The sequence below is a fragment of the Pleurodeles waltl genome, chromosome 10 (genome assembly GCF_031143425.1).
Source record: "Pleurodeles waltl isolate 20211129_DDA chromosome 10, aPleWal1.hap1.20221129, whole genome shotgun sequence".
In the NCBI taxonomy this organism is placed as follows: Eukaryota; Metazoa; Chordata; class Amphibia; order Caudata; family Salamandridae; genus Pleurodeles; species Pleurodeles waltl.
Genome location: NC_090449.1, coordinates 79414651 through 79440386, shown reverse-complemented (window position 1 = coordinate 79440386; position 25736 = coordinate 79414651). Strand labels below are relative to the sequence as shown.

Here is a 25736-nt window from a genome sequence, read left to right as displayed (position 1 = left end):
AACTTTGGCACCGTGCCTTTAAGACCCTGAGCACCTCCAGTATCCCACCATGCTTCAGGGGTGAAGGGAAGGTGACAGTTGGTTCACAGTTAGGTCAGTACTTTTTTACGGTGACAATCTGTGTAACTGATCAGAAAGATAATCTGTCCTGCACTTCTAGGAGACTTGAGTCCGGGGAGGAGGGTGGGTTGTTTATGACTTTGATGAGGATACCCCTGGAAGAGAACTAGGATTTACAGGTAAGTAACTTATCCTTCTCTTCCAGGGGATCCTCATCAATAGTCATAAACATTGAATAGATTAGCAAGCCCATCCCTAGACTCTGCGGACTGTCTGAAAGAAGTGCAGGAAAGAATACATATTCATGCAAATAGATTTCTAAGAGAGGCCTGCCCCACCTGGGCATCCGCTCTTGCATCCGAGTCTAAACAGTAATGCTTAGTAAAGGTATGCACAGACTTCCATGTAGCAGCCTTACAAATCTCGGAAATTGGTACATTGTTAAGGAGGGCAGCAGTAGCCGCTTTTCCCCTTGTGGAATGCGCTTTTGGCCTAGCCAGTAATTGTTTATTAGCCAGCTGGTAAGTGTTAACAATACAAGACACAATCCATCTTGATATCGTTCGTTTAGACGCTGCCTCTCCTGTTCTTAAATGACCATAATTCAGAAACAAATGGTTAGAATGTCTAATCGGTTTTGTTTTGTCCAAATAGAATTTCAGCACTCTTTTCAAGTCTAAAGAATGCAATGCTTTCTCCGCCGGAGTCTCCGGATTGGGAAAGAAAGTCGGTAAAGATATAGGCCCTCATTCCGACATTGGCCGGCGGCGGTCGCCGCCGGCCTGTCGGGGGCCGCCAGAATACCGTTCCGCGGTCGAAAGACCGCGGCAGTGATTCTGACTTTCCCGCTGGGCTGGCGGGCGGCCGCCTTCAGGCCGCCCGCCAGCCCAGCGGGAAAGAGGCTTCCACGATGAAGCCGGCTCAGAATCGAGCCGGCGGAGTGGAAGCTGTGCGACGGTTGCAGTTGCACCCGTCGCGTATTTCACTGTCTGCGAAGCAGACAGTGAAATACATTTAGGGGCCCTCTTACGGGGGCCCCTGCAGTGCCCATGCCAGTGGCATGGGCACTGCAGGGGCCCCCAGGGGCCCCGCGACCCCCCCTACCACCATCCGGTTCCCGGCGGGCGGACCGCCGGGAACTGGATGGCGGTAGGGGGGGTCGGAATCCCCTCGGCGGCGCAGCAAGCTGCGCCGCCTTGGAGGATTCCAACGGGCAGCGGAAAACCGGCGGGAGACCGCCGGTTTTCCTGCACTGACCGCGGCCAAAGCGCCGCGGTCAGAATGCCCTGCGGGGCACCGCCGGGCTGTCGGCGGTGCTCCCGCCAACCGCGAGCCTGGCGGTCACAGACCGCCAGGCTCGTAATGAGGGCCATAATCTGATTGATATGGAATTCTGACACCACCTTCGGAAGGAAAGATGGGTGAGTTCGCAGAACCACTCTATTATCGTGAAAAACCGTGTACGGTTCTCTGCAAGACAGAGCCTGAATTTCGCTGACCCTCCTCGCTGAAGTAATGGCCACCAAGAAAGCCGTCTTCCATGTAAGGTGCTGTAAAGAGGCCTTGTGGATAGGTTCAAAGGGAGGGCCCATAAGTTTTGACAGGACTACATTCAGTTCCCATGGAGGAGAAGGTCTCCGAATGGGAGGAAAAACCTTTTTCAAGCCTTCTAAGAAATCCTTGACTACAGGTATTGTAAAGAAGGATTCCTGAGAAGGCGACTTACGATAAGCTGTAATTGCCGACAAATGTACCTTAATAGATGATACCTGCAGACCAGACTTCGCCAGATGAAGCAAATAGGACAGTATGACATCCTCCTGAGCTCGTATGGGGTTTAAACCTTGTTGAGAGCACCAGATGTAAAATCTCTTCCACTTAAAAGCGTAAGAACGCCGCGTGGAAGGTCGTTTTGACTCTTTCAAGATGTTCATGCACTCCTGTGAGAGCCCTAGGTGCCCATACTGCAGGAATTCAGGAGCCATGCTGTCAAGCTCAGAGAGGGAAGGTTGGGATGTAGGATTCTGCCTTCCATTCTGCTCAGGAGATCCGGTCTGCACGGCAACCTCCTGTGAGGTTCTTCCGATAAGTTGAGTAGATCCGTGTACCAGAATTGGCGGGGCCATTGTGGCGCTATCAGAATCATTCTGGTTCTGGAGTTGTAAAGTTTGTTGATTACTGCCGGTATGAGGGGAATCGGTGGAAAGGCATAGAGAAATATCCCTGACCAGTTGATCAACAGGGCATTCCCTTGAGATCCCGGATGGCAGAACCTGGATGCGAAGTCTGGGCATTTTTTGTTTACTTCGTCTGCAAAGAGATCCAACTGGGGACGACCCCATTGACCGAAGATGTCCTCGGCGACTTCGTCGTGTAGGACCCAGTTGTGCGCGTCTTCTAGATGTCTGCTCAGGAAATCTGCCTCTACGTTTTGCTGACCTGGCAGGTGTACCGCTGTGATAGACATTCCCCTGGCCAGGAGCCAATGCCATATCGTTTGGGACTCTCGAGATAGAGGTAGTGATCTTGTTCCCCCCTGTTTGTTCAGATAATACATTGTGGTTGTATTGTCTGTCTGAATTAGGAGAGATTTCCCCTGAACCAATGGAGAGAAAGATTTGAGAGCCAGATGGACCGCTCTGAGCTCCAGTAGATTTATGTGATAGTTCTTTTCCTTGTCGGACCACAGACCCTGAGCTTGGAAGGAACCCAGATGAGCACCCCAACCCTGAAGAGACGCATCCGTTACCAGAGTGTCGGCTGGAATTGTCTGGTGAAACGGAGAACCTATCGACAGGTGAGGTCTGTGCATCCACCATTGTAGTGATTGAAAAGCCGCTGCTGGTAGTCGTACTCTGTCGTCCCAGCGACCAGTCTTTTGGCTCCAGTTGTTCTCTAATGCCTCCTGAAGGGGCCTCATGTGTAGCCTGGCGTTCGGGACAATGAAGATGCATGAAGCCATGGAGCCCAGAAGCGATGTCACCTGACGAGCAGTAGGTGCATCGGCTTTTAATAGTTGTTGACACTTCCTGTGGATCGATAAAAGTCGTTCCTCCGAAGGATACACTCTTTGGAGCTCTGTGTTTAGTATAGCTCCCAGGTAGTGGAGGTTTTGTGTTGGAATCAAGGTTGACTTGTTGTGGTTGATTTGAAGACCTAGAGACTCGAAAGTTCTTAGTACAATGTCTCGATGTTTTCTCGCCTGATCCGGAGAGGAAGCCTTCAATAACCAGTCGTCCAGGTAGGGGTAGACGAATATTTTTTGTCTTCGAAGATGTGCCGCTACCACTGCTACACATTTTGAAAAGACTCGGGGTGCAGACTTCAGGCCGAATGGTAGGACTCTGAATTGGTAGTGCTGTGACGCTATTTGGAAACGTAAGAATTTCCGATGTTTGGATGCTATTGGGATGTGAAAATATGCATCCTGTAGGTCGATGGAGCACATCCAGTCTCCCTGATGCAGTTGCGGAACAATCTGGTGAAGGGCTAGCATCCTGAACTTCTGTTTTCTTATGTACTTGTTCAGGAGCCGTAAGTCCAGAATTGGCCTGAAGATGCCCTGTTGACCCTTTTTCGCCACCAGAAAGTAACGGGAGTACACCCCTTTTCCTCTTTGTGCCGGTGGAACCTTTTCTACAGCTTTCTTTTGTAGGAGTGCAAGAACTTCCTTGCGTAGCAGGCTGAGATGAGAAGGAAAACATCTTGCTGGTGGCAAGTGTGGAGGAGGTTTTTTGAAAAGAAGAGAATAGCCATGTTCGACAATATTGAGCACCCATTTGTCTTTTGTGATGGAGTGCCACTCGTGAAGATGATGCGTAATACTTCCCCCCACCGGAGTGGTGCACAGTGCTGAGGGAAGCAATGCTTCATTGCTTTGTTGGTGTCTTTGCTGTAGACTGTTGAGGTCTACTTGCCCCTCGGTCTCTTGTGGGTCTACGCGCCTGAAACAGGGGACGCCCCTGTCGTTGCTGTGGCCTCTGAGACCAGTGAGGGGTTTGAACCCTCTGCTGGAATGGGCGTCTGTCGTACGGCCTGTACCTCCGCCTGAAGTCTTTCTTACGTTCCAGGCCCACTGCCCTCATAGTGTCCACCTCTGTTTTCATTCGGGCCATCTCTTCATCCGCGTGGGTACCGAACAACGAATTCCCGCTGAATGGGAGGTTTAAAATACGTTGTTGTGCTTCCTGTTTCAGACCAGTGAGCCGTAGCCAGGAAGACCTCCTAGCGCAGATTCCGTGCGCATACCCATGCGCAGCCAAATCCGCCCCGTCCGCCGCCGCGCTGATGACCTGGTTAGATACTAGGCCCCCTTCCTGCAAGATTTCCTGGAAGTCCTGTCTATCTTCCCTGGGCAACTTCTCTGTAAATCTGTGGAGTGAGTCCCACAGAGAGCGGTCATATCTGCCCAGAAGTGCTGAGGCGCTGGAGACCTTCATAGCAGATGCCGCCGTACCGCACATCTTTCTCCCCAGGGAGTCTAGGTGTCTGCTCTCCTTATCCGGGGGGACTGTGGAAGATGATGCCACAGAGTGTGTTTTTCTGGCTGCGGCTAAGATAACAGAGTCCGGTGGCGGATCCTTCCGCAGGAATAAAGGATCTTGCTCCGGAGCTTTGTACTTCTTTTGAATCCTAGCCGGGGCAGACTTGAGAGTGGCTGGAGTCAGAAAGGTGTCCATAGTAGGTTGCAGCAAACCCAGTACTAGTGGCAGCAGTTTTCTCGAGACTGATCTGTGTTGTAGAGTCTCAAAGATAACTGAGGATGAGGTGGCCGGCTCCGGTACCTCAATATTTAGTTTCTGCGCTCCCCTTAAAAGAACCTCATTAAAAGTGGTGATATCATCCACCGGTGAGATCCTAGCAGGTGGAGAATCTGTCAGTGTGGGGGAGTAGCGCCCAACAGACGATCCTGAAGAAGACCAAGAGGGTGATCTTCTGTGTGGTGTTCGCGACCTGGTTCTCCTTCGGGAACGAGACCTGCTACGAGAAGCTGTAGCAGAGTGTGCAGGTCTTGTGGTCGGCTGACGAGGAGCAGAACGAGCCCGTCCTGCTCTAGCTGTAGGCGATGGCGTTCTAGGTAATGAGGCAGTAGGAGAATACATCCTAGAGTATTGGGAATACGGGGATGCTGCCGGTCTATTCAGGCTCTCTAACCATCTAGGTGATAGAGTGATGGGAGAAACATGCCCCGATGAGCCCGCTCTGGAATGGGATGATGCACTCCGTATAGAGACCACCGGTGAGGGAGCTTTATCCGCTGGCTCTACTGCCTGTGACACAGCTGAAGGTTGTGTCGACGTCGATTGCATCCTCGACGTCGAAAGATGCGATGGGTCGGCTGTTCTCGACGTCGAAGGTCTTGACGTTGAATGTCTCGACGCCGAGCGTCGATCGCGGGATCTGGACCTACTCGCCGTCGTGTGTCTCGACGTTGAGTGGCGAGTGGTCGACGGCGGATGTTCATGCCGTCGTGGCGATTTTGACGTCTTGTCCTTCGACGCCAAGGGGTGAGACGTTCTCGACGGCGAACGGGAGCGCCGGAGATGGCTCGACGCCGAACGGCGGCCTGCCGTCGACGGAGATGTACCCCTGTGCTGTCCATGCTTCGACGATTTGTCCCTCGACGTCGGTCTGGACACCGTCGACGGCGATCTATGCCGGTAAGACGGTGGCAACGATGACGTCGATGGAGAACAAACAGGCACAATCCTACCTGTCGACGTCGATCTGGCCATTCCTTCTGTTGGAGGCCTGGGAAGTGAAGAGGATGTTGACTTTTTCCTCTCCTGAAGCCCATGCAGCCTGATTTTCTCTCTGTCTTTGAGAGTCCTCCTTGACATCTTCTTACAATACTTGCAGGTGTCAGGACAGTGACTCTGTGGCAGGCAGACAATACACAGAGAGTGTGGGTCTGACTGGGCTTTCTTCTTCCCACAAGAAGGACATTTTACAAAAAGAGATGGCATTTTCTGTCAGAAAAGACTGCCAAACTCAGACAAAAGATGTTATCTGTCGAGTAAACAGGAAAAACACTATTTTTAGGGATTTTTCTGAAGAAAAACTCAGAAAAACTGAGAGCTCAATGCTCCAGGATCCTCTCAGAAGAAGCCGGAAAAAAGAACTGACCTAACTGTGAACCAACTGTCACCTTCCCTTCACCCCTGAGGCATGGTGGGATACTGGAGGTGCTCAGGGTCTTAAAGGCACGGTGCCAAAGTTTTTATGGTTCTCCTGTGTTAACCTGCATGCAGCCTATTGGCTAAGAATGCTTCATTGTTTTTCAATGTGGTTTTTTCTATTTTTCTCTGCTATTTACTGCTGTTTACTTCCCTAAGTCCAGTTTTTGGGGCTTAGGTAGATATTTATGATCTATTGTGATTTTATAATATGAAAAAAAAAAAAAAAAACTTGCATAGAAATAAAGCATTTTAGCCTATTTATGATTATAGCCTGCATTGCTGTTTTACACATGATAATATGTATGTATTTTATATATATATGCTCCGGGGTCCCCGCACAAGGGCGGGAATATTCAATGTTTATGACTATTGATGAGGATCCCCTGGAAGAGAACCTTGCATTTTATGTATTTACTTCAGATCTTGAACTTGTGGTTCTAAAAATATACTAAGAAAATATATTTTTCCATATAAAAAGTATTGGCCTGGAGTTAAGTCTTTGAGTGTGTTTTCCTCATTCATTGCATGTGTGTATGTACAACAAATGCTTAACACTACCCTCTGATAAGCCTACTGCTCGACCACACTACCACAAAATAGAGCATTAGAATGATCTAATTTTGCCACTATTTTACCTCTTAGGGGAACCCTTGGACTCTGTGTACACTATCTCTTACTTTGAGATAGTATATACAGAGCCAGCTTCCTACAGTAGGTGTTTGGGAGTAGCCGGAGTCCTGGATACATGGTGCTCTGGGAGATAAGTCTTTAGTTGGACGAGCTAAACGTCCTCTGGTCGTAGACCTATTGTAAGCTGCTTGCGAAGGTTGTCTTTGGGAGTATTGCTGGGGAAATTTTTGGTAGGTGGATGCGAATGACAGATATCTAAACTGCTGATAGCCTCCCCTATCTGAAGACATTCCATGCCCTATCGTGACACGAACTGAAGACTTTTGAAACTACAGTGTTCCCAAAGATTTTGTCGCCTCTGTGTCGGATTTTATTGACTGCAATGCCTCGTCAATATGTTTCCCAAAAAGCGCTTGACCATCAAATGGAAGGTCTAGTATTTTATTCTGTACTTCAGCCAACCTTGCCTTCTGAGGACTGCAGCCCCTGTATGCTGATGAAATGAAGTTGTGGCTATGCCCATCACACAATCAATTATTTCTGCTGATGTGCATTCTCCCTCATGTAATATCTTTTCAGCTTCCGCTTTAATGTCCTCCGGCAGTTGATCAACATATGGGGTGATGTCGGCACATAATTGCCTCTGTTTGATCACTAGCATAGTATTGTGGGTCATAAGGTTCGCCATACTCATCGTGGTCCTCCTGGTACTTTACATCCAACTGTGAGGGACTGTGTGCTGTTCCAAATGGACCCTCATCATCCGATTCGTCGTCACCGTCCAAGAGATGGACTGGTATTAAAGGGGTTATTTTACTAGGAGAAGTTTGCGCCGGTGTAATTTTTGTAGTTGTCTGCTTTTTGTGTATTTTTTTCTCTCTTCAACGATGTCGTTGACGAGCTTGTTGACGGTGTCGTAGACGCCTTCGTTGACGGCGTGAAAGGGGCACTCGTCGATGTTGCCTTCGTTGTTGCAGATTTTGAAGATATTTTAACCGTTGACGGTTTCGTGGTGGAAGCTATCGTTGACGGGGTCATCTTCGGTGATGATGGTAATGATGAAACCATGGTTACCATTATGGATGATGAAGAAGTATAGGTCTTCGCCAATGACAATGTTGTTGACATTGTCCTCGTGGACGATGGGTGACTCGTCGTCGACTTTGTCATCGTCATCAGAGCCATCGTCAGGATTATTACGGAAACCGTCATTGACTGTGGAACAGATCTCGTTGTTGCTGTGGTCGACGAGGTTGTCGACAGTGGGGATTTGACAAGTGGCCTGTCCACTGTAGGAGCAGAGGAAGGTCTCTTAAACGACTCAGCTGACTTAGAAGGAGGCACAGAAGATGAATTTTTAGCCCTTTCTGAACTGGTGAAATGTACTCTTTCCCCTTTTGCAGAGAAATTGTGAGGAGATGAAGAAGGGCTGAGGCCTTTGTTCGACCCTGAGGCGACTTTTTTTAGGTCTTTCTTGGCTGTTCTAAGGGGGACCTTGAGTGAGGAGATCTTGCTCTTTCATGTGATCTCCTGGAAGATGTGGAGGAATCATCACTATCAGAATAAGAGACTGGGTTATCTTTAGATTGAAGTTTTTGCAGCCATATCAACAATCTGCCTTCTCTATCCTTCAGGGTTTTAGAGAAGAAGGTGCAACATACCTTGAAGTCCTTGACAGAGTGGTCTGGGTAAAGGTAGTATATGCAATTCTGGTGAGGGGGTCAGAGTGTAACCTTTTTTTTCCACAGGTTTTGCAGGATCTGAAGAAGCCCTTCTTCTCCTTGTCAGGCATGGTGGGGGCCTTACCTGCTATCAGTCAGAATTAGTTGTGAAGAGTATAACCTTTAGGGTATTCCACAATAGAGAAAAGGAGAGCAGAGCTCTGAGGAGACTCCCTAGCACAACATGCACTAGAAAATCTGAGGAACTGGAACTTCCCTCAGGAAGGTTCTAAAGGGTGGTGTCGCCTGATTTATGGGCTCTTAAGTTTGGTCCTTTTTTCTTAAAATGACTCTGATAGAGTGCTAAACTGAGAAGTGTATGGGCCTTTAGGTTTAACCTATATTAGTACTACTTAATTAAAGGTACCCGGGACTCCCATCTTGACGACGGGGAATGATTCAAGCCTGTGAATCTATGAAAGTTCCAATACTGGAGTAAACTTAATTTTTAGTCATCAAGTGGAGAATCCATGTGGTAGTCTAGCACAAAATGAACAAATAAAAATAAGAAGCATAACAGACAAAAACATATCAGTAAGCAGACCGCCGTAGACCCCTTTCTCTCATATATATATAGATGCACCAGTGTTTTAGATTTTGGATTGTATAACAGAAATCAGTCAATGCAATATAGACAGCAGTGCAACAGATGTAGTACAGGACTCTACGATAAATAGGTTTAAAATATTTTAACTTCTTCATATCAGACAGAGATGTAAAAGAGATCTTTAAATAAATATAAGCGAAAAGCTTGAGCTCAGAGAGGATTAGGTATGGCCTTGGAGACTAATATAGGTTAATAGTGAGAGAATAACTTGAAGTAATTAACATATGTATTTAAAATACACATGTAAAATTGTTATCTGTGCTTAGTTGTAAGAGCAAATCAAATGTGCCTCCTTAAATCTTACAGAAGACCTAGCAGAGAGGGAGTCGAGAAACTACAATATCTGAAGGGGCACCAACAACCTTTGAGGTGGTCTCTCTTTTCTCCCCCTTTCTCCCCTGCAGCTGCATAGTTGCATAATTCAGTGAAGGTTCTGGCTGGATTAGTAGCAAAGGGATATTAGGAGATAAGCTTCAGCTCCTGTGGACGTCGCTGGCACCATGTTAGTCCTGACCCATGCTATCTATTTTGACTCAGCCAATAGTAAACAATGGGGAATTGTAACCCATCTCGATCTTGAGGGGTTTTAGCTGAAAAAGCTAATTAACAAATTACAAATGTACTTGACATTATTTTTGTGTTGCTACCTGTAGGCTTTTAAAACATGCATACCAAATAAATGTGCACAATTTTCTTTCTTTGTAAAGCAAAAAAATATTGTTAATTAATTTTCCACAAATGGGTTTTGCTAGTCTCTGTATCTTTCCATTGCTAGCAAGATGTAACTTTTCAAGGGTGACGTCTGTAACTTTTTGGCAAGATTGAATGCTTTTATTTTTGGCAAGATTGAATGCTTTTATTGCTTATTATGTGAAGCTTCTGTGTCCCTGATCGTGCAGAAAGAAAGAAGTGCAAAAGCACACATTTATACGATATATTTTACTTTTTTTTTTTTACTTCTAATGCAAAAATTTCATGAATTATGAATGCTTATAGAATATTTTACTATTTGTATTTTAGGGATATAAGTGTCTGAATGAAAAGCAAAAGAAGTGTTTTTTTTATTTTTGTGTAATATATTGTTTCCTAAATCAGTGCTGAAAGAATGTAATGTATTTAAAAATGTCTCAATTTGTTCTCTATAAGCTATTGTACAAAACAGAATAAATTGACTTTTTATTTTAAGTTAGAGTCTTACAGACTTACATACTCTTACACACTCGCTGCTCTCTACTTTTTAGAGTTTTTTTGATACAACACTTTATTCAGGGCTCTTTACAGATCATTTTGTGCATTTACTCTTTTATTACTAGAGCTTATTTTTAATCATATTATTGCTCTAGAATTCTGTTGTCGCCAGGCTCATGTTAACTCACTTGGCACAGCTGCCATGTTGGCTTATTAGGGTCGAGCCTGTATCGCATGCGCTTGCACATGCGTTTCGCTTGCAAGACGCTTTAGGAGTTAGAAAAGGGCTCGGAGCCCTGGTCACGTCATGTCCCTTGTCTTTTATTGGTTCGTGGGCTTGCCTGTTAAAATCTGCTTGCTTTCATTAGTGAAAGGCACGCATACGTCATGCCTTTTTCAGTGGTTAGCCCTCCTCAAGCGCAGCGACCAAGTATTGAAAACATGCGAGGCTCGCTCTTTCCCGTCATGTTTGTGAACTACTTTTTATCTTTTGTTCACAGCGCGATCTCGCTTGGCAGAAGTCAAGCACTTTGCATAACATCGACCCTGTTACATAGTTAATTGCACTTTTGCCAGTTACCTAGATAATTACAATTTTGCCGATAGGTTTCAATACGAGTGAACTGTAGCAGCGCGATTGCGCTGTTTTTTTCATTCAATGTGGAAAGAAAAATCCGGTTGGGAGTTTACAACTGGTAATAGCATTGCGGTCGCGCTGTTTTTTTCTTTCAATGTGGAAGGAAAAATCCGGTTGGGAGTTTACAACTGCTAATAGCTGTATCTCGGAGAAATGCGAGACCCTAGTGCATTGCAAATGCTTGTTTTTAATTATTCTCGGACTAGGTCGACATGCATATTTTTATGGGTTTTGTTCTGATCGGGATCATTTTGTTATTCATTCTGAGTGACTCAGCTATTTAAATATATGTCTTTTAAATCTGGCATCTCTATTGTTTCTCTAGATAATTTATATGCCGAATTCACACAACTTATTTTCTGTTTTGTATGTTTTGTTGAATACATTGCTGCTGTGTTTTTAATTATATTTAGAAAATCAATCTAATGTTAAAAAGATCAAGTGAGATCCTTCTGGTAAATTATTTTGGCACAGTTTTGAATCCACTTTGCCTCCCACTGAGCCTGACAATTAACCCTTTTTGATAAAAGAAACGTGTAGACATAGCACAATGTGTCAGACGAAGGCTGCCATTCACTTAGATTTAAAAGATTCAGCCTTGCAATTCATGAGACCTGCCAAAGTAAATTAGCTCTGAATATTTATTACGCAAAATAATCCCACTCTCTTATTATGAGATCTCCAATTTCTAGTTTAGAATAAATATCTCTTTACTTTGAATGCTTGCTGCTGAAATATTGCGAATTCATACTGCTGAATTTAACAGATGTCATATACTACCCAACTTGTGTACAATTTCTTCAGTATTCTGGGACCCAAACCGCCAATACACAACTCACAGAAATAATTCAGTATTAGGATTTATTTGGCTATCCTAGACATTCAGAAAATTGAAAATTCATTTAGAGCTGAATTGAGGAGAAAAATTGTATGTCGCATAGTTAGGCCGTTCTGAAAAAAAAAAATTTTTTCGAAAGTAACTTTAGCGGTTTTCCTGTGCGTCCATTTATATTTTTTCAAGTTTCATTAAGTCTGGGCTTTGATTTGAATGTTCCCCTTTTCCTTTCTTTTTTTTCTAGATGGTCCTGCCTTACAGATGTATCTGAAAGATGGACAACTATGTATATTGCCTGTGGAATTGACTATAAAAGTGTGTTTGCGTGTGTGTTTGTATCGATTTCATGTGAGCGCATGTGTGTCTATATTGTTTGGACATTTGCGTATATGCATTTACTATATGTGTGCCTGTACTATGGATTGTTCGTGTATGCCCTGTAACATATAGGCTTTGAGAATGTCCTGAAATTCATACTAGTTCATAACCGAGTTTGATGCAATTTGGCTATTAAGCCATGTTTGAAGGTCAAGCTGTCAATAATGAAAATAAAGTAAATTAGTGAACAGTTTAATTATGTACCGTGCATGCCAATGCTTCCTCCGCCACGGTGCTGGACAGGTTACAACACTGAAGTGTGCCCGTATGGTCGGTAAGGTCCACTAGCAATTCAAAACTAGTAACCACATATTTCGCCTCTGAAGAGATGTCATTGCAGAAACTATATGTGCATGTGTTTGAATCATCATTAATGATATACCGGCATCTTGAACTGAAAACAGAATGACAAATGAAATAATTATGAAGAAGCGATTTTCAGTGTTTTCACAGCACATATGCTATAAAATTACATCATCATGGTTCTCACTATAGATAGTACAGTTCAAGTATGCGATGGGAGAAGTACCTACTAACAAGTTCACCATTTACGTATACAAGGGGTAGAATGTATTACTATCATTTTAACCATCTAGTTGAAGCTATCGTATGGCATTTCAATTCCGGAAAACTTCCAGGAGATCAATTATGAGAGCACCATCAAACTTCGGTGCCAAATGCAACAAATTAGCAATGAAAATTGAAGGCAAGATGGTCAGAAGCTAGAAGTGTAGTCACAACTGTCCGGCTTGACTGATCTTATCCACGCAGTGCACCCAGAATTATTTGTTTTTTTCAGAGAAGCTATTAAAAGTTTGCATTTTTTGCTAAGCTGTCTTGATCCAGATCTTCACCTTCTGCCATGGGCTCCACTTAGGTCAGCTTTAAATTGCACTTCTATGGTGAAAGATTGCCTTTGTACAAATATTACATAAATAAATAAATATATGGAGGACTAAATCAGTCTTGAAGTGCAATGCATCATAGATGTTCTTGATGCAGACACCAAGCCATTGGGACTCAGCTCTATGGCATCCATTTTAGGACATCCTCATTCCTCACTGATCATCCCTACTTCTCGTTCCTGCTTCTCATCCCTGCTTCTCATCCATCATCCCTACTTCTCATCCATCATACATCATCCCTACTTCTCATCCATCATCCCTACTTCTCATCCTACATCCCTACTTCTCATCCATCATCAATCATCCCTACTTCTCGTCCATCATCCCTACTTCTTATCCCTCATCCCTATTTCTCTTCCATCATCCTTACTTCTCATCTCTGCATCTAATCCCTGCTTCTCATACATCATCCCTACTTCTCATCCATCATCCCTACTTTTCATCCGTCATCCCTGCTTCTCATCCATCATACACCATCCCTACTTCTCATCCGTCATCCCTACTTCTCATCCATCATCCCTGCTTCTCATCCATCATCCCTACTTCTCATCCATCATACATCATCCCTACTTCTCTTCTGTCATCCCTGCTTCTCATCCATCATACATCATCCCTACTTCTCATCCGTCATCCCTGCTTCTCATCCATCATCCCTACTTCTCATCCATTATACATCATCCCTACATCTCATCCGTCATCCCTGCTTCTCATCCATCATCCCTGCTTCTCATCCATCATCCCTACTTCTCATCCATCATACATCATCACTGCTTCTCATCCATCATCCCTGCTTTTCATCCATCATCCCTGCTTCTCATCCATCATCCCTACTTCTCATCCATCATACATCATCCCTACTTCTCATCCATCATTTCTACTTCTAATCCCTGCGTCTCATCCATTATCCTTACTTCTCATCCATCATACATCATCCCTTCTTCTCTTCCATCATCCCTGCTTCTCATCCATCATCCCTACTTCTCTTCCATTATCCCTACTTTTGATCCCTGTGTCTCATTCCTACTTCTCATCCATCATCCCTATTTCTCATCCCTGCTTCTCATCCCTGCTTCTCATCCATTATCCTTACTTCTCATCCATCATCCATCATCCCTGCTTCTCTTCCATCATCCCTGTTTCTCATCCATCATCCCTACTTCTCATCCATCATACATCATCTCTACTTCTCCTCCATCATTCCAGCTTCTCATCCATCATACATCATCCCTACTTCTCATCCATCATCCCTAATTCTCTTCCATCATCCCTGCTTCTCATCCATCATACATCATCCCTAATTCTCATCCATCATCTCTGCTTCTCTTCCATCCTCCCTACTTCTCATCCCTCATCCCCGCTTCTCATCCATCATACATCATCCCTTCTTTTTACCCATCATCCCTGCTTTTCTTTCATCATCCCTGCTTCTCATCCCTCATTTCTGCTTCACATCTCTACTTCTCTTCCATCATTTCTACTTCTCATCCCTCATCCCTGCTTCTCATCCCTACGTATCATCCATATTCTCATCATTCCTACTTCTCATGCCTCAACCATCATCCCTACTCCTCATTCCTAATCCCTCAGTCATACCAACACATTTTCAGTTTTATGAAACACACCTTCACACTGATACATATGAAACTGAACCCAGAAAGGTTTTTGGTTGAACTGTAGATGACCTCTAAAACCCTTTCTCCATGAGCTGATTTATGGCCCAAACTGGGGCTCCTTGTATTTCTCAAACCGGCAGAGCTTTCTGCAGAGGCCTGTGAATACAGAAAAACACTTATTTAAATAAAATGAAATATTGTGCAGCCTTGAATTCACTGGAAACAAACACACAGTTGCATTTCCTCTCCTCTGTCTTCTCCCAACACATGCAATGAGAAGGAATAGTTTCTTACCTGTAACTCCAGTTCTCCCGTAGGGGTATTTCTATGATAGTCACAAACTGTGAATTTTTACCCGCCCATCTGCGGGAACCCCTGAGCACTTTTTCCAATATAACTTCTTAAGTGTCAATGTTCGCCTTACTTCAGAAAGGCCTGCCAAGTCACTTAAGAATGTTCATATGCAGCCTAGGGGAAAGGCTACAGTGTCCAAAATACTTTATCCAGTCTATCTTTAAAAGGGACAAATTTGAGATGTCTGCATTTAAATGCCTGAATGAATGGCAAATGTTGCAGAAAAATTCCTTCACAACCCTTTTCTATATTGTAAAACACTGATGAAGAAGTGCAGGGCAATGTAGCCCATAGGCTGCCATAGTAATGAAGAAAAACATGACTGTGCCTTTAAGAGCAGCCAGTCCTCCAGTATCCCATCATGCCTAGAGAGAGGCAGTTACCTCAGTTCATTTTGTAGGAAGTCCTAGCTGAGGATTTATGAGTAAATTGAGTTAGTAATCTGTCTACTCCACCGGGGAGGCGGGAAGGTCGCTTATGACTATCATGGTAATACCCCTACGAGAGAACTGGAGTTACAGGTAAGAAACTATTCCTTCTCTCGTAGGGGATTTCCATGTATAGTCATAAACTGTGAATAGAATAGCAAGCTCATCCCAAAAACCGCAAAGGAGTAGACAGGACACTCATGAACTATATTTTCAAGCAAAGAGGTTCCTGAGAGAAGCCTGTCCTACTTGAGCATCTGCCGTGGCATCGGAGTCAAGACAATAATGCTTTGTAAAGGTGTGAACAGACCTCCAATTCGCAGCTCTACAAATGTCTGCTAAGGGAACATTTCTCAATAAAGCAGTCGTTGCTGACTTGCCTCTGGTAGAATGCGTTTTTGGTCTGCCAGCTAGTGTCGTGTTAGCTAGTTGGTAGCAAAATAGAATACAGGAGACAATCCATCTCGATATTGTCTGCTTGGAGGAGGCCAGACCGGTACTAAGTGGACCATAATTAACAAACAATTGTGAAGATCTTCGAAGAGACTTGGTCTTATCTAGGTAAAATCTTAACACCCTCTTTACATCTAGAGAATGGAGAGCTCTCTCTGCTGGAGTAGATGGGTTCTGAAAGAAAGTTGGTAAGGAAATTGATTGGTTGGTTGACGTGAAAACCAGATATAACCTTGGGTAGGAATTTAGGATGTGTATGAAATACTACCTTGGAGGAGTGACATACTGGGTAAGGTTCGTGGGTACAGTGGGCCTGAATCTCGCTAACCCTTCGTGTTGATATGATTGCCACAAGGAAAGCAGTTTTCCAAGTTTTCCAAGTTAGATGTTGGAGAGATGCCTTGTGTATGGGCTCAAATGGAGTTTGCATGAGTCTCGAAAAGGACCACATTAAGTTTCCATGGTGGAGAAGGACGCCTAACTGGAGGAAAGACCTTCTTTAACCCTTCTAGGAAATCTTTGATGACTGGCATCCTAAAGAAAGAGGTTTGCAAAGGACTTTTTCTGTATGCAGTCAAAGTTGCCAAATGGACCTTTATGGAAGAGAGTTGCAGACCAGACTGAGCCAAATGTAGCAAGTATGGTAGATTGACATCTTCCTGGCAAGATGTAGGGTCTATCCCCTTAGAAGAACACCAGATGCAGAATCTCTTCCATTTGAAGGAATATGCTGTACGGGTAGATGGCCGCTTTGCATACTTTAGGATTTCCATACAATCCTGTGAAAGATTTAGGTGTCCGTACTGGACTAACTCAGGAGCCATGCTGCCAAATTCAAGGAGGAAAGATTGGAGTGTTTCATCTGCCCTCCGTCAGGAGGTCCGGTCTGCATGGTAGCCTGAGATGTGGACGGAGTGACGGGTGAAAAAGGTCTGGGAACCACCACTGTCTCGGCCACTCTGGTGCAATGAGGATCAATGTGGCTGAAGTCATTGAGAGTTTGATCAGCGCAATCGGTGGAAAGGCGTAGAGAAATTTGTTGGACCAGTCTATCCACAGAGCATTCCCCAGCGATTCTGGGTGGTAAAACCTGGCGGCGAAGGCGCAGCATTTATTGTTTTCCTCTGTGGCGAAGAGGTCGATAGAAGGTGTGCCAGACCAATGGAAGATATCTTGGACGACATCTTCGTTGAGCACCCACTCATGGTTCTCTTCACGAAGTCTGCTGAGGGCATCCACCTGTACATTCTGAGCCCCTGGAAGGTGGGTTGCCACTATGTTCAACTTCCTGGCTAGGAGCCAGTGCCATATTGTCTGGGACTCTTGAGACAAGACTCTGGATCTGGTGCCCCCCTGCTTGTTCAGATAGTACATGGTGGTAGTGTTGTCTGTCTGTACAAGCAAGTTGTCGGTGGTGAATGACTGGAGAAGGGCCTTCAGAGCTAGGTGCACCGCATGGAGCTCGAGGAGATTGATGTGGTATGACGACTCCTTGGAAGACCAGAGACCTTGTGCTTGTAGGTGACCCATATGAGCTCCCCATCCGAGGAGAGAGGCATCTGTCACAATAGTCTGTGCTGCAGACTGTGGACGAAAAGGTATCCCCTTTAGGAGATTGTGTGGAGAACACCACCAAGCAAGAGATCTGATTGGATGGGTGGACAGACAAATCTGATTTTCCCAGTTCCCCGACGGTTGACTCCATTGGTCCTCCAGACACTCCTGAAGAGGTCACATGTGGAGGCGAGCGTTGGGTGTCAGAAAGATGCAGGAGGTCATGGAGCTGAGAAAGGAAGAGACTGTGCGCACTGTTGGGTGACGCATAGTTTGATGTGCCCGACACTTCTGGAGAATGGATACGCGTCGTTCCTCCGAAGGACACACTTTTGCCTGTAGTGTGTCTATGGTAGTTCCTAAGTAGTGTAACTTCTGGACAGGAACTGTCATCGACTTTTGAAAATTGACATGAAGGCCTAGCCGATAAAGGAGGTCGCAGGTCCACTGGAAATGGAGTTGGGCTTCTGCACGGGTGGATGCTTTGATTAGACAGTCGTCCAGGTATGGATAGATGTAGATCCAATGTCTTCGTAGATGTGCTGCCACCACAGCCATGCATTTGGAAAAGGCTCTGGGTGCTGACTTGAGACCGAATGGTAGGACGGTGTTTCGGAAGTAATCTTGTCCCACCACAAACCTCAGGAACTTCCAATGCTTTTTCGCGATGGGGATGTGAAAGTAAGCATTGTGAAGGTCTACCGAACAAAGCCAGTCCTCTTGTTGAATCTGAGGGTATATCTGGTGTAAGGATAGCCTCCTGAACTTTTCCTTTCAAACCCATTTGTTGGCAATTTTAAGATCTAGAATGTGTCTGAACTCTCTCTTGTCCTTCTTTGGGATGAGAAAATACTTGGAGTAAATGCCCTTCCCCCGCTAGTTGAGGGGAACGGTTTCCACTGCTTTCTTTTCTAGGAGGATGGAAACCTCTGCCTTTAGAAGGCCGAGATGAGAACTGGTGGATTTTGGCAGAATGTTTGCGGGCGGAGTGGAAAACCTTAGACAATAGCCATTCTGTACAATGTTTAAGACCCAAGCGTCCATTGTAATTTTTTGCCACTTTGCCAAACAATTGGTGATGCTTCCCCCCCACCGGAGTGGGTAACGGAGTTGAGGGAAGGAGATTTTCAGGGTTTTGAAGCTGAAGGTTGTCGAGAACCCTGATTGGACTGCTGGGTTAAACGGCCTCTCAGTGTATTTCGCTGAGGTTGATAAGATCGTTGGTATTGTTGGTGTGATATTGCAGGGACCCATTGAGGGGTTTGAACCCTCTGAGTGGGATAGTGACGCTGGAAAGGTCGGAAGGGCCTTCTTTGCTCTTTGGGTTTCTCAAGACCCACTGCCTTTAAAGTGTCCACCTCAGCCTTCATCCTTGCCATTTCATCATCTGCATGGGAGCCGAATAGAGGGGAGCCTGAGAACGGCAGATTCAGAATACGCTGCTGAACATCCGGTTTCAGTGAAGTAAGCCTCAGCCATAAATGTCTCCGAAGTGTCACTCCGTGGCAATATGTATGTGCGGAGAGCAATGAAGAATCCGCTGCTGCACTGATGATCTGATTCAAGAACATAGCACCCTCTTGGACTATCTCCATAAAATCCTCCCTATGATCTCGGAAGATGCTCTGCAAACTTGGAGAAGGGAATCTCACAATCCCTGTCATATCTGCCTAAAAGGGCAGTTGCAGTTGCCGTCTTCATGGAGGTTGCGGCTGAACTACAGACTTTGCGGCCTGTTGATTCTACCTCCTAACTCTCTTTGTCCAGAGGCGAGGTGGAAGACGGAGATGTTGCGTGGGATTTGCGAGCAGCCAGTATGACCACCAAATCAGGTGGAGGGTCAGAACGTAGAAACAAAGGGTCTTGCTCTGGAGGATGATACCTTTTCTGTATTCTGGTGGGAGCAGGTTTGGTTGTGGCCGGCGTAAGGAAGACTTCCATAGCAGGCTCTAAAAGGCCAGGTACCAGAGGTAGCAAAGGTCTGGCGGCTACACGCTGTTGGAGTCTCAAATATAATTGAAGTAGTAGGTGTAGGGGTAGCCATCGGAATGTTAAGTTTTGTCGCAGAAGTCAGAAGAGGCAATACCCTTAACAATATTTTAAGTCCTAGTTATTTATTAGATAAAACTAAATCAGACTGGCTTAGTAAGCGGAATTTGGGTTTCTATAAATGTGGGTCATGCGCAGTATGTAAATGGGCGTGGCAGCCTAAAAAGGAACTGTATGATATGAGAGGTAACAAAGTGCTCATAAAATCACATATAGATTGTAATACTAAATTTGTGATTTATATGCTTATTTGTAAATGTGATAAAATATATGTAGGCAGTACGATACGCCCGTTGAAAGTAAGGATTTCCGAACATTGGAGGGCGATTAATCAAGAAGATTAACGTTATCCCATAGCATCCCATATGAGAGTATGTAGAGCACAGGGCACTCATAAGGTATTTAAATTTGTTGCTTTTGATTATTGTGAAGTGAATCAACGAGGGGGCAACAGAGAATTAGCTCTACGGAGAAGAGAATCCAGATGGATTTTGAGATTAGGAGCTGTGGAGCGGGGTTTTAACACTGATTATGAAATGGAATACTTCTTGGGGGATAAATAGCCTAGCAATTAAGATTGTATGTTTAGGGATATAGTATTGACGTGAGCAATAGGGTCTTTTTGACATGAATAGTATGTAGAGACTAATAGGTATATAAGATGTGTAAGAATTGACTATAGAGTGCTCAGGTGAGATAATTCTTTACAGGTTACATTGTGTTGTGGTTTAGAGGTCAGGGTAATATCTTATAATAGATGCATTTAGTGTTAGGGAGGAGTCGCCTAGCCAGTACAGATATAATAGGGTATATAATGCATTTTGACAATTTAACTGAGAAGGCACGTATATCATGTCCTTTATTAGTTTAATATTATGGTATGACATACGAGGGACAGATAAGATGGGTTCTTACATACTGTATTTATGAAAGATACATATTTAGTTAAGTGGTATTTGCTCATTTATGAGAATCCTGGCCAGGAATTATAAATGCAGATATAAACTTGCAGCCCCGACGGTGAATAACATAGTCCGCTTTAGATTTTTATTATTTCGGAAGTAGACACGCAAGTCTGTTTAGTCCGTTCTCTCTTTTTATTATAAAGAGGGACGCTTAAATAGATCGAGGACACAGAGCCTCGGCTTTAATATACGAGAGTGCACTCGCTCGGCTTATTCGACTTTTATCAGCTGGTAAATCAGTACTCTGTTGGGGAATCTTTAATTTCGCGTGCATAATATTGTGTTGCAGTTTGAGGGCTATATTGAAGGATTTTTTAATGTGATATTTTTGAATGTTTCTCATAGGAATAGAGAGGTCACTAATACTTACCTGAATGCAAGTTGAGGATACTGATAATTTGGTGAGTTAATAGATGTAGATGTAATAGCAGTGATACTTTGTAAGAGTTCCTGGAGGGGAAATTTAATATTTAATATTTATGAATACTTACCTGTGTTTCAGCTGGATATATTAAAGGCTTTGGAATTACAGGGAGCATTAATAAGCATATTAACAACTTGATTATATATTTTGAAGGTATGATTTATTTGAGACATTTTATTATATATTCGGGTTTATAATGGAGATTGTTTGGGTGTTTGGGACTGCATCACAGTTATGGTGATTTGTTCTTGGAATGTGCATGTCTATACACATAGATTGAATAACTACACAGTATTTATTGTCTTGTCTCTTGCTAATATGGGTTTGTTTCACGAGCAATGGTGACACATAATTATTCTGAGAATGTGGTTCCCACTGTCTAATAGTCTATCATATCACAATATAATTAGTAATGTAATCAGGAATGTTACTTATTAGTTGTATACTGTAACATTATTCATGGAAATAGTATTATAGGAGGTCCTGATGAAATCCAGGGGCACTCCCCGGATGAAACACGTGTCGACAACGATGGATGAACTTGAAGTGGTAACTTTTGGGATGAACCAATTTTGAAAGGACTATACTGGACTGATGGAATACATTTTGGATCATTTAGTGGAACTTATAGTGGACTTTAGTTACGTTGGGAAATGGACTATACAACTTGGAACTTTAACATTAGGAGGATATTAATTTCATATCCCTGTTTGTTGGTTTATTATATTATTGTAATGTTTGGATTTAATAATTGTTAATATTTTGAAGACAAATATGAGATTTGAGTCACTCAATGTCATTACACTTTTTTGAATTAAATTTGTTCACGTGTGCAAATACATATTGTATAAGTTTTGCCGCACCTCTGACCAGAATTTCATGAAATGTGTTGATATCATCCACCAGTGAAGACCGAGGTGGAGGTGTATCCGATAAAGTAGGGGAGTAATCTCTGGTAGAGGAAGAAGAATCTCTCTGATGGTCTTGTGATCTTGATCAATGGCTAGCTCTACGGTGAGAGTGTCGTGACCTTGAACAGCCTGATGACTGATGGCCATGTTGAGGCCGATGGCGCGATGTAGAGCGCTGTCTAGGAGCTGGGTCACTGATAGGCTCTTGAGGCACTGGAAGTGGTGCCGGAAGAATCGGATCAGACAGCTGCAATGGTGTTGCTGGAGGAGAGGCCTGAGGAGAAGGCGATGAAGGAATAGGCTCTATAGAAGGAGAATGATGCGATTCTGATGATGAATAAGTCCTTCACCTTTTCTGGATCCCCGACGTCGATCTTCTCCGACGTCTTGACAGCGACGTTGAGCGGGACCTCGAGGTCGAAACACGCAGTCTGCGTTTTCGTCTCAACATCGATTCCAATTATGCTGATCTGCTTCTCGACGTCGTGGGACGTGGAGTCTTGGACATCGGGCGGTGTCTTGACGTCGAACGCCGACGCTTATGCAACGTCGAGCCAGACTTTGACGGCGAGCATGTAGGCGCCGTACCTCCTCTTGACGTCGATCTCCTCGACGTCGACCTCCTGACGGCGATCTCCTCGACGTCGACCGGGACCGAAAGCGTTTTCTGGTAGAAGAACGCCTCTCAGACCTCCCACGACCACTGGAGGCTGAGGTAAGAGCCCTGGTGGATGACTGACCTTCCCCTCGCTCAGAGGTCCCACTGGTTTCCTGGCGTCGTCTCTCCTCTTTCCCTTGAAGGCGAATCTTCTGCCTGTCACGCAGGGTACACCTGGAAAATGTCTTACAAATGCTACAGGAGGCAGGTATATGAGAAGACGGCAGACAGATGATGCATACCTCGTGGGGGTCTGTTTTGGCCTTTTCCCTGCTACATTTTGGACATTTGTCAAATAGAGAAGGCATTTTTTAGGTAAAAAGCCTTAAGTCCAGTCAGAAAATGGCAAAAATGTAGAGAGAAAGTCGAAAGACGTTGAATGAAGCGGTTATTTTAGAAATTTAAGCTGTATTTTTGAAGAAAAAACCTAAATAGGTCGAGCTCAATGCTCCAGGTTCCTGTCAGCAGGAGCCGGAAAAAAGAACTGAGGTAACAGCCTCTCTCTAGGCATGATGGGATACTGGAGGACTGGCTGCTCTTAAAGGCACAGTCACCTTTTTCTTCATTACTATGGCAGCCTATGGGCGACATTGCCCTGCACTTCTTCATCAGTGTTTTACAATATATAAAAGGTTTGTGAAGGAATTTTTCTGCAAAATTTGCCATTTATTCAGGCATTTAAATGCAGGTATCTAAAATTTGCCCCTTTCAAAGATACACTGGATATAGAATTTTGGACAGTGTAGCCTTTCCCCTAGGCTGCATATGAACATTCTTAAGTGACTTGGCAGGCCTTTCTGAAGTAAGGCGAACATTGGCACTTAAGCAGTTATATTGGAAAAAGTGTTCCGGGGTCCCCGCACACGGGCGGGGAAAAATTCACAGCTTATGACTATCATGGAAATTCCCCTACGAGAGAAGGCTGTTTTTCAGTGAAATAGAATGCAACTCTTTCTGATAACTCTGATTGGCTGTTCCCAACCAATCAGCGTGAAGGTGTTTTTCACAAAACTGAAAATGTGTTGGTATGACTGAAGGTTGAGGAATGGGGAGTGGGGATGATGGATGAGGAGTAGGGATGATGGCTGAGGCAGTAGGAATGATGGATGAAAAGTAGGGATGAGAAGCAGGGATGATGGAAGTGAAGCAGGGATGATGGATGAGAAGTAGGGATGATGTATGATGGATGAGAAGCAGGGATGATGGAAGAGAAGGAGGGATAATGGAAGAGAAGCAGGGATTATGGAGGAGAAGTAGGGATGATGTATGCTGGATGAGAAGTAGGGATGATGGATGAGAAGCAGGGATGATGGAAGAGAAGCAGGGATGATGGATGGGAAGTAGGGATGATGTATGATGGATGAGAAGCAGGGATGATGGATGAGAACTAGGGATGAGGGAAGAGAAGGATAAGTTACTTACCTGTAAATCCTAGTTCTCTTCCAGGGGTATCCTCATCAAAGTCATAAACATTGAATATTCCCGCCCTTGTGCGGGGACCCCGGAGCATATACATAAAATACATACATATTATCATGTGTAAAACAGCAATGCAGGCTATAATCATAAATAGGCTAAAATGCTTTATTTCTATGCAAGTTTTTTTTTTTTTTTTTTTTTTATATTATAAAATCACAATAGATCATAAATATCTACCTAAGCCCCCAAAAACTGGACTTAGGGAAGTAAACAGCAGTAAATAGCAGAGAAAAATAGAAAAAACTACATTGAAAAACAATGAAGCATTCTTAGCCAATAGGCTGAATGCAGGTTAACACAGGAGAACCATAAAAACTTTGGCACCGTGCCTTTAAGACCCTGAGCACCTCCAGTATCCCACCATGCCTCAGGGGTGAAGGGAAGGTGACAGTTGGTTCACAGTTAGGTCAGTACTTTTTTACGGTGACAATCTGTGTAACTGATCAGAAAGATAATCTGTCCTGCACTTCCAGGAGACTTGAGTCCGGGGAGGAGGGTGGGTTGTTTATGACTTTGATGAGGATACCCCTGGAAGAGAACTAGGATTTACAGGTAAGTAACTTATCCTTCTCTTCCAGGGGATCCTCATCAATAGTCATAAACATTGAATAGATTAGCAAGCCCATCCCTAAACTCTGCGGACTGTCTGAAAGAAGTGCAGGAAAAGATATATATTCATGCAAATAGATTTCTAAGAGAGGCCTGCCCCACCTGGGCATCCGCTCTTGCATCCGAGTCTAAACAGTAATGCTTAGTAAAGGTATGCACAGACTTCCATGTAGCAGCCTTACAAATCTCGGAAATTGGTACATTGTTAAGGAGGGCAGCAGTAGCCGCTTTTCCCCTTGTGGAATGCGCTTTTGGCCTAGCCAGTAATCTCTTATTAGCCAGTTGGTAAGAGTTAACAATACAAAACACAATCCATCTTGATATCGTTCGTTTAGACGCTGCCTCTCCTGTTCTTAAATGACCATAATTTAGAAACAAATGGTTAGAATGTCTAATCGGTTTTGTTTTGTCCAAATAGAATTTCAGCACTCTTTTCAAGTCTAAAGAGTGCAATGCTTTCTCAGCCGGAGTCTCCGGCTTGGGAAAGAAAGTCGGTAAAGATATAGTCTGATTGATATGGAATTCTGACACCACCTTCGGAAGGAAAGATGGGTGAGTTCGCAGAACCACTCTATTATCGTGAAAAACCGTGTACGGTTCTCTGCAAGACAGAGCCTGAATTTCGCTGACCCTCCTCGCTGAAGTAATGGCCACCAAAAAAGCCGTCTTCCACGTAAGGTGCTGTAAAGAGGCCTTGTGGATAGGTTCAAAAGGAGGGCCCATAAGTTTTGACAGGACTACATTCAGTTCCCATGGAGGAGAAGGTCTCCGAATGGGAGGAAAAACCTTTTTCAAGCCTTCTAAAAAATCCTTGACTACAGGTATCGTAAAGAAGGATTCCTGAGAAGGCGACTTACGATACGCTGTAATTGCAGACAAATGAACCTTAATAGAAGATACCTGCAGACCAGACTTCGCCAGATGAAGTAAATAGGACAGTATGACGTCCTCCTGAGCTCGTATGGGATTTATACCTTGTTGAGAGCACCAGATGTAAAATCTCTTCCACTTAAAAGCGTAAGAACGCCGCGTGGAAGGTCGTTTTGACTCTTTCAAGATGCTCATGCACTCCTGTGAGAGCCCTAGGTGCCCATACTGT

The 25736-nt window shown here is 44.3% G+C and overlaps 1 protein-coding gene across 1 annotated transcript in view; it reads right to left on the bottom strand.

The window, feature by feature from the left end:
* MEIOB (meiosis specific with OB-fold) overlaps positions 1-25736 on the bottom strand; it is a 564292-nt gene that overhangs the window by 46672 nt on the left and 491884 nt on the right. Inside the window, exon 10 of the mRNA XM_069212275.1 lies at positions 12440-12629. Within this exon, the coding sequence (XP_069068376.1) occupies positions 12440-12629 (190 nt within the window). The remainder of the gene's footprint in view (positions 1-12439; positions 12630-25736) is intronic.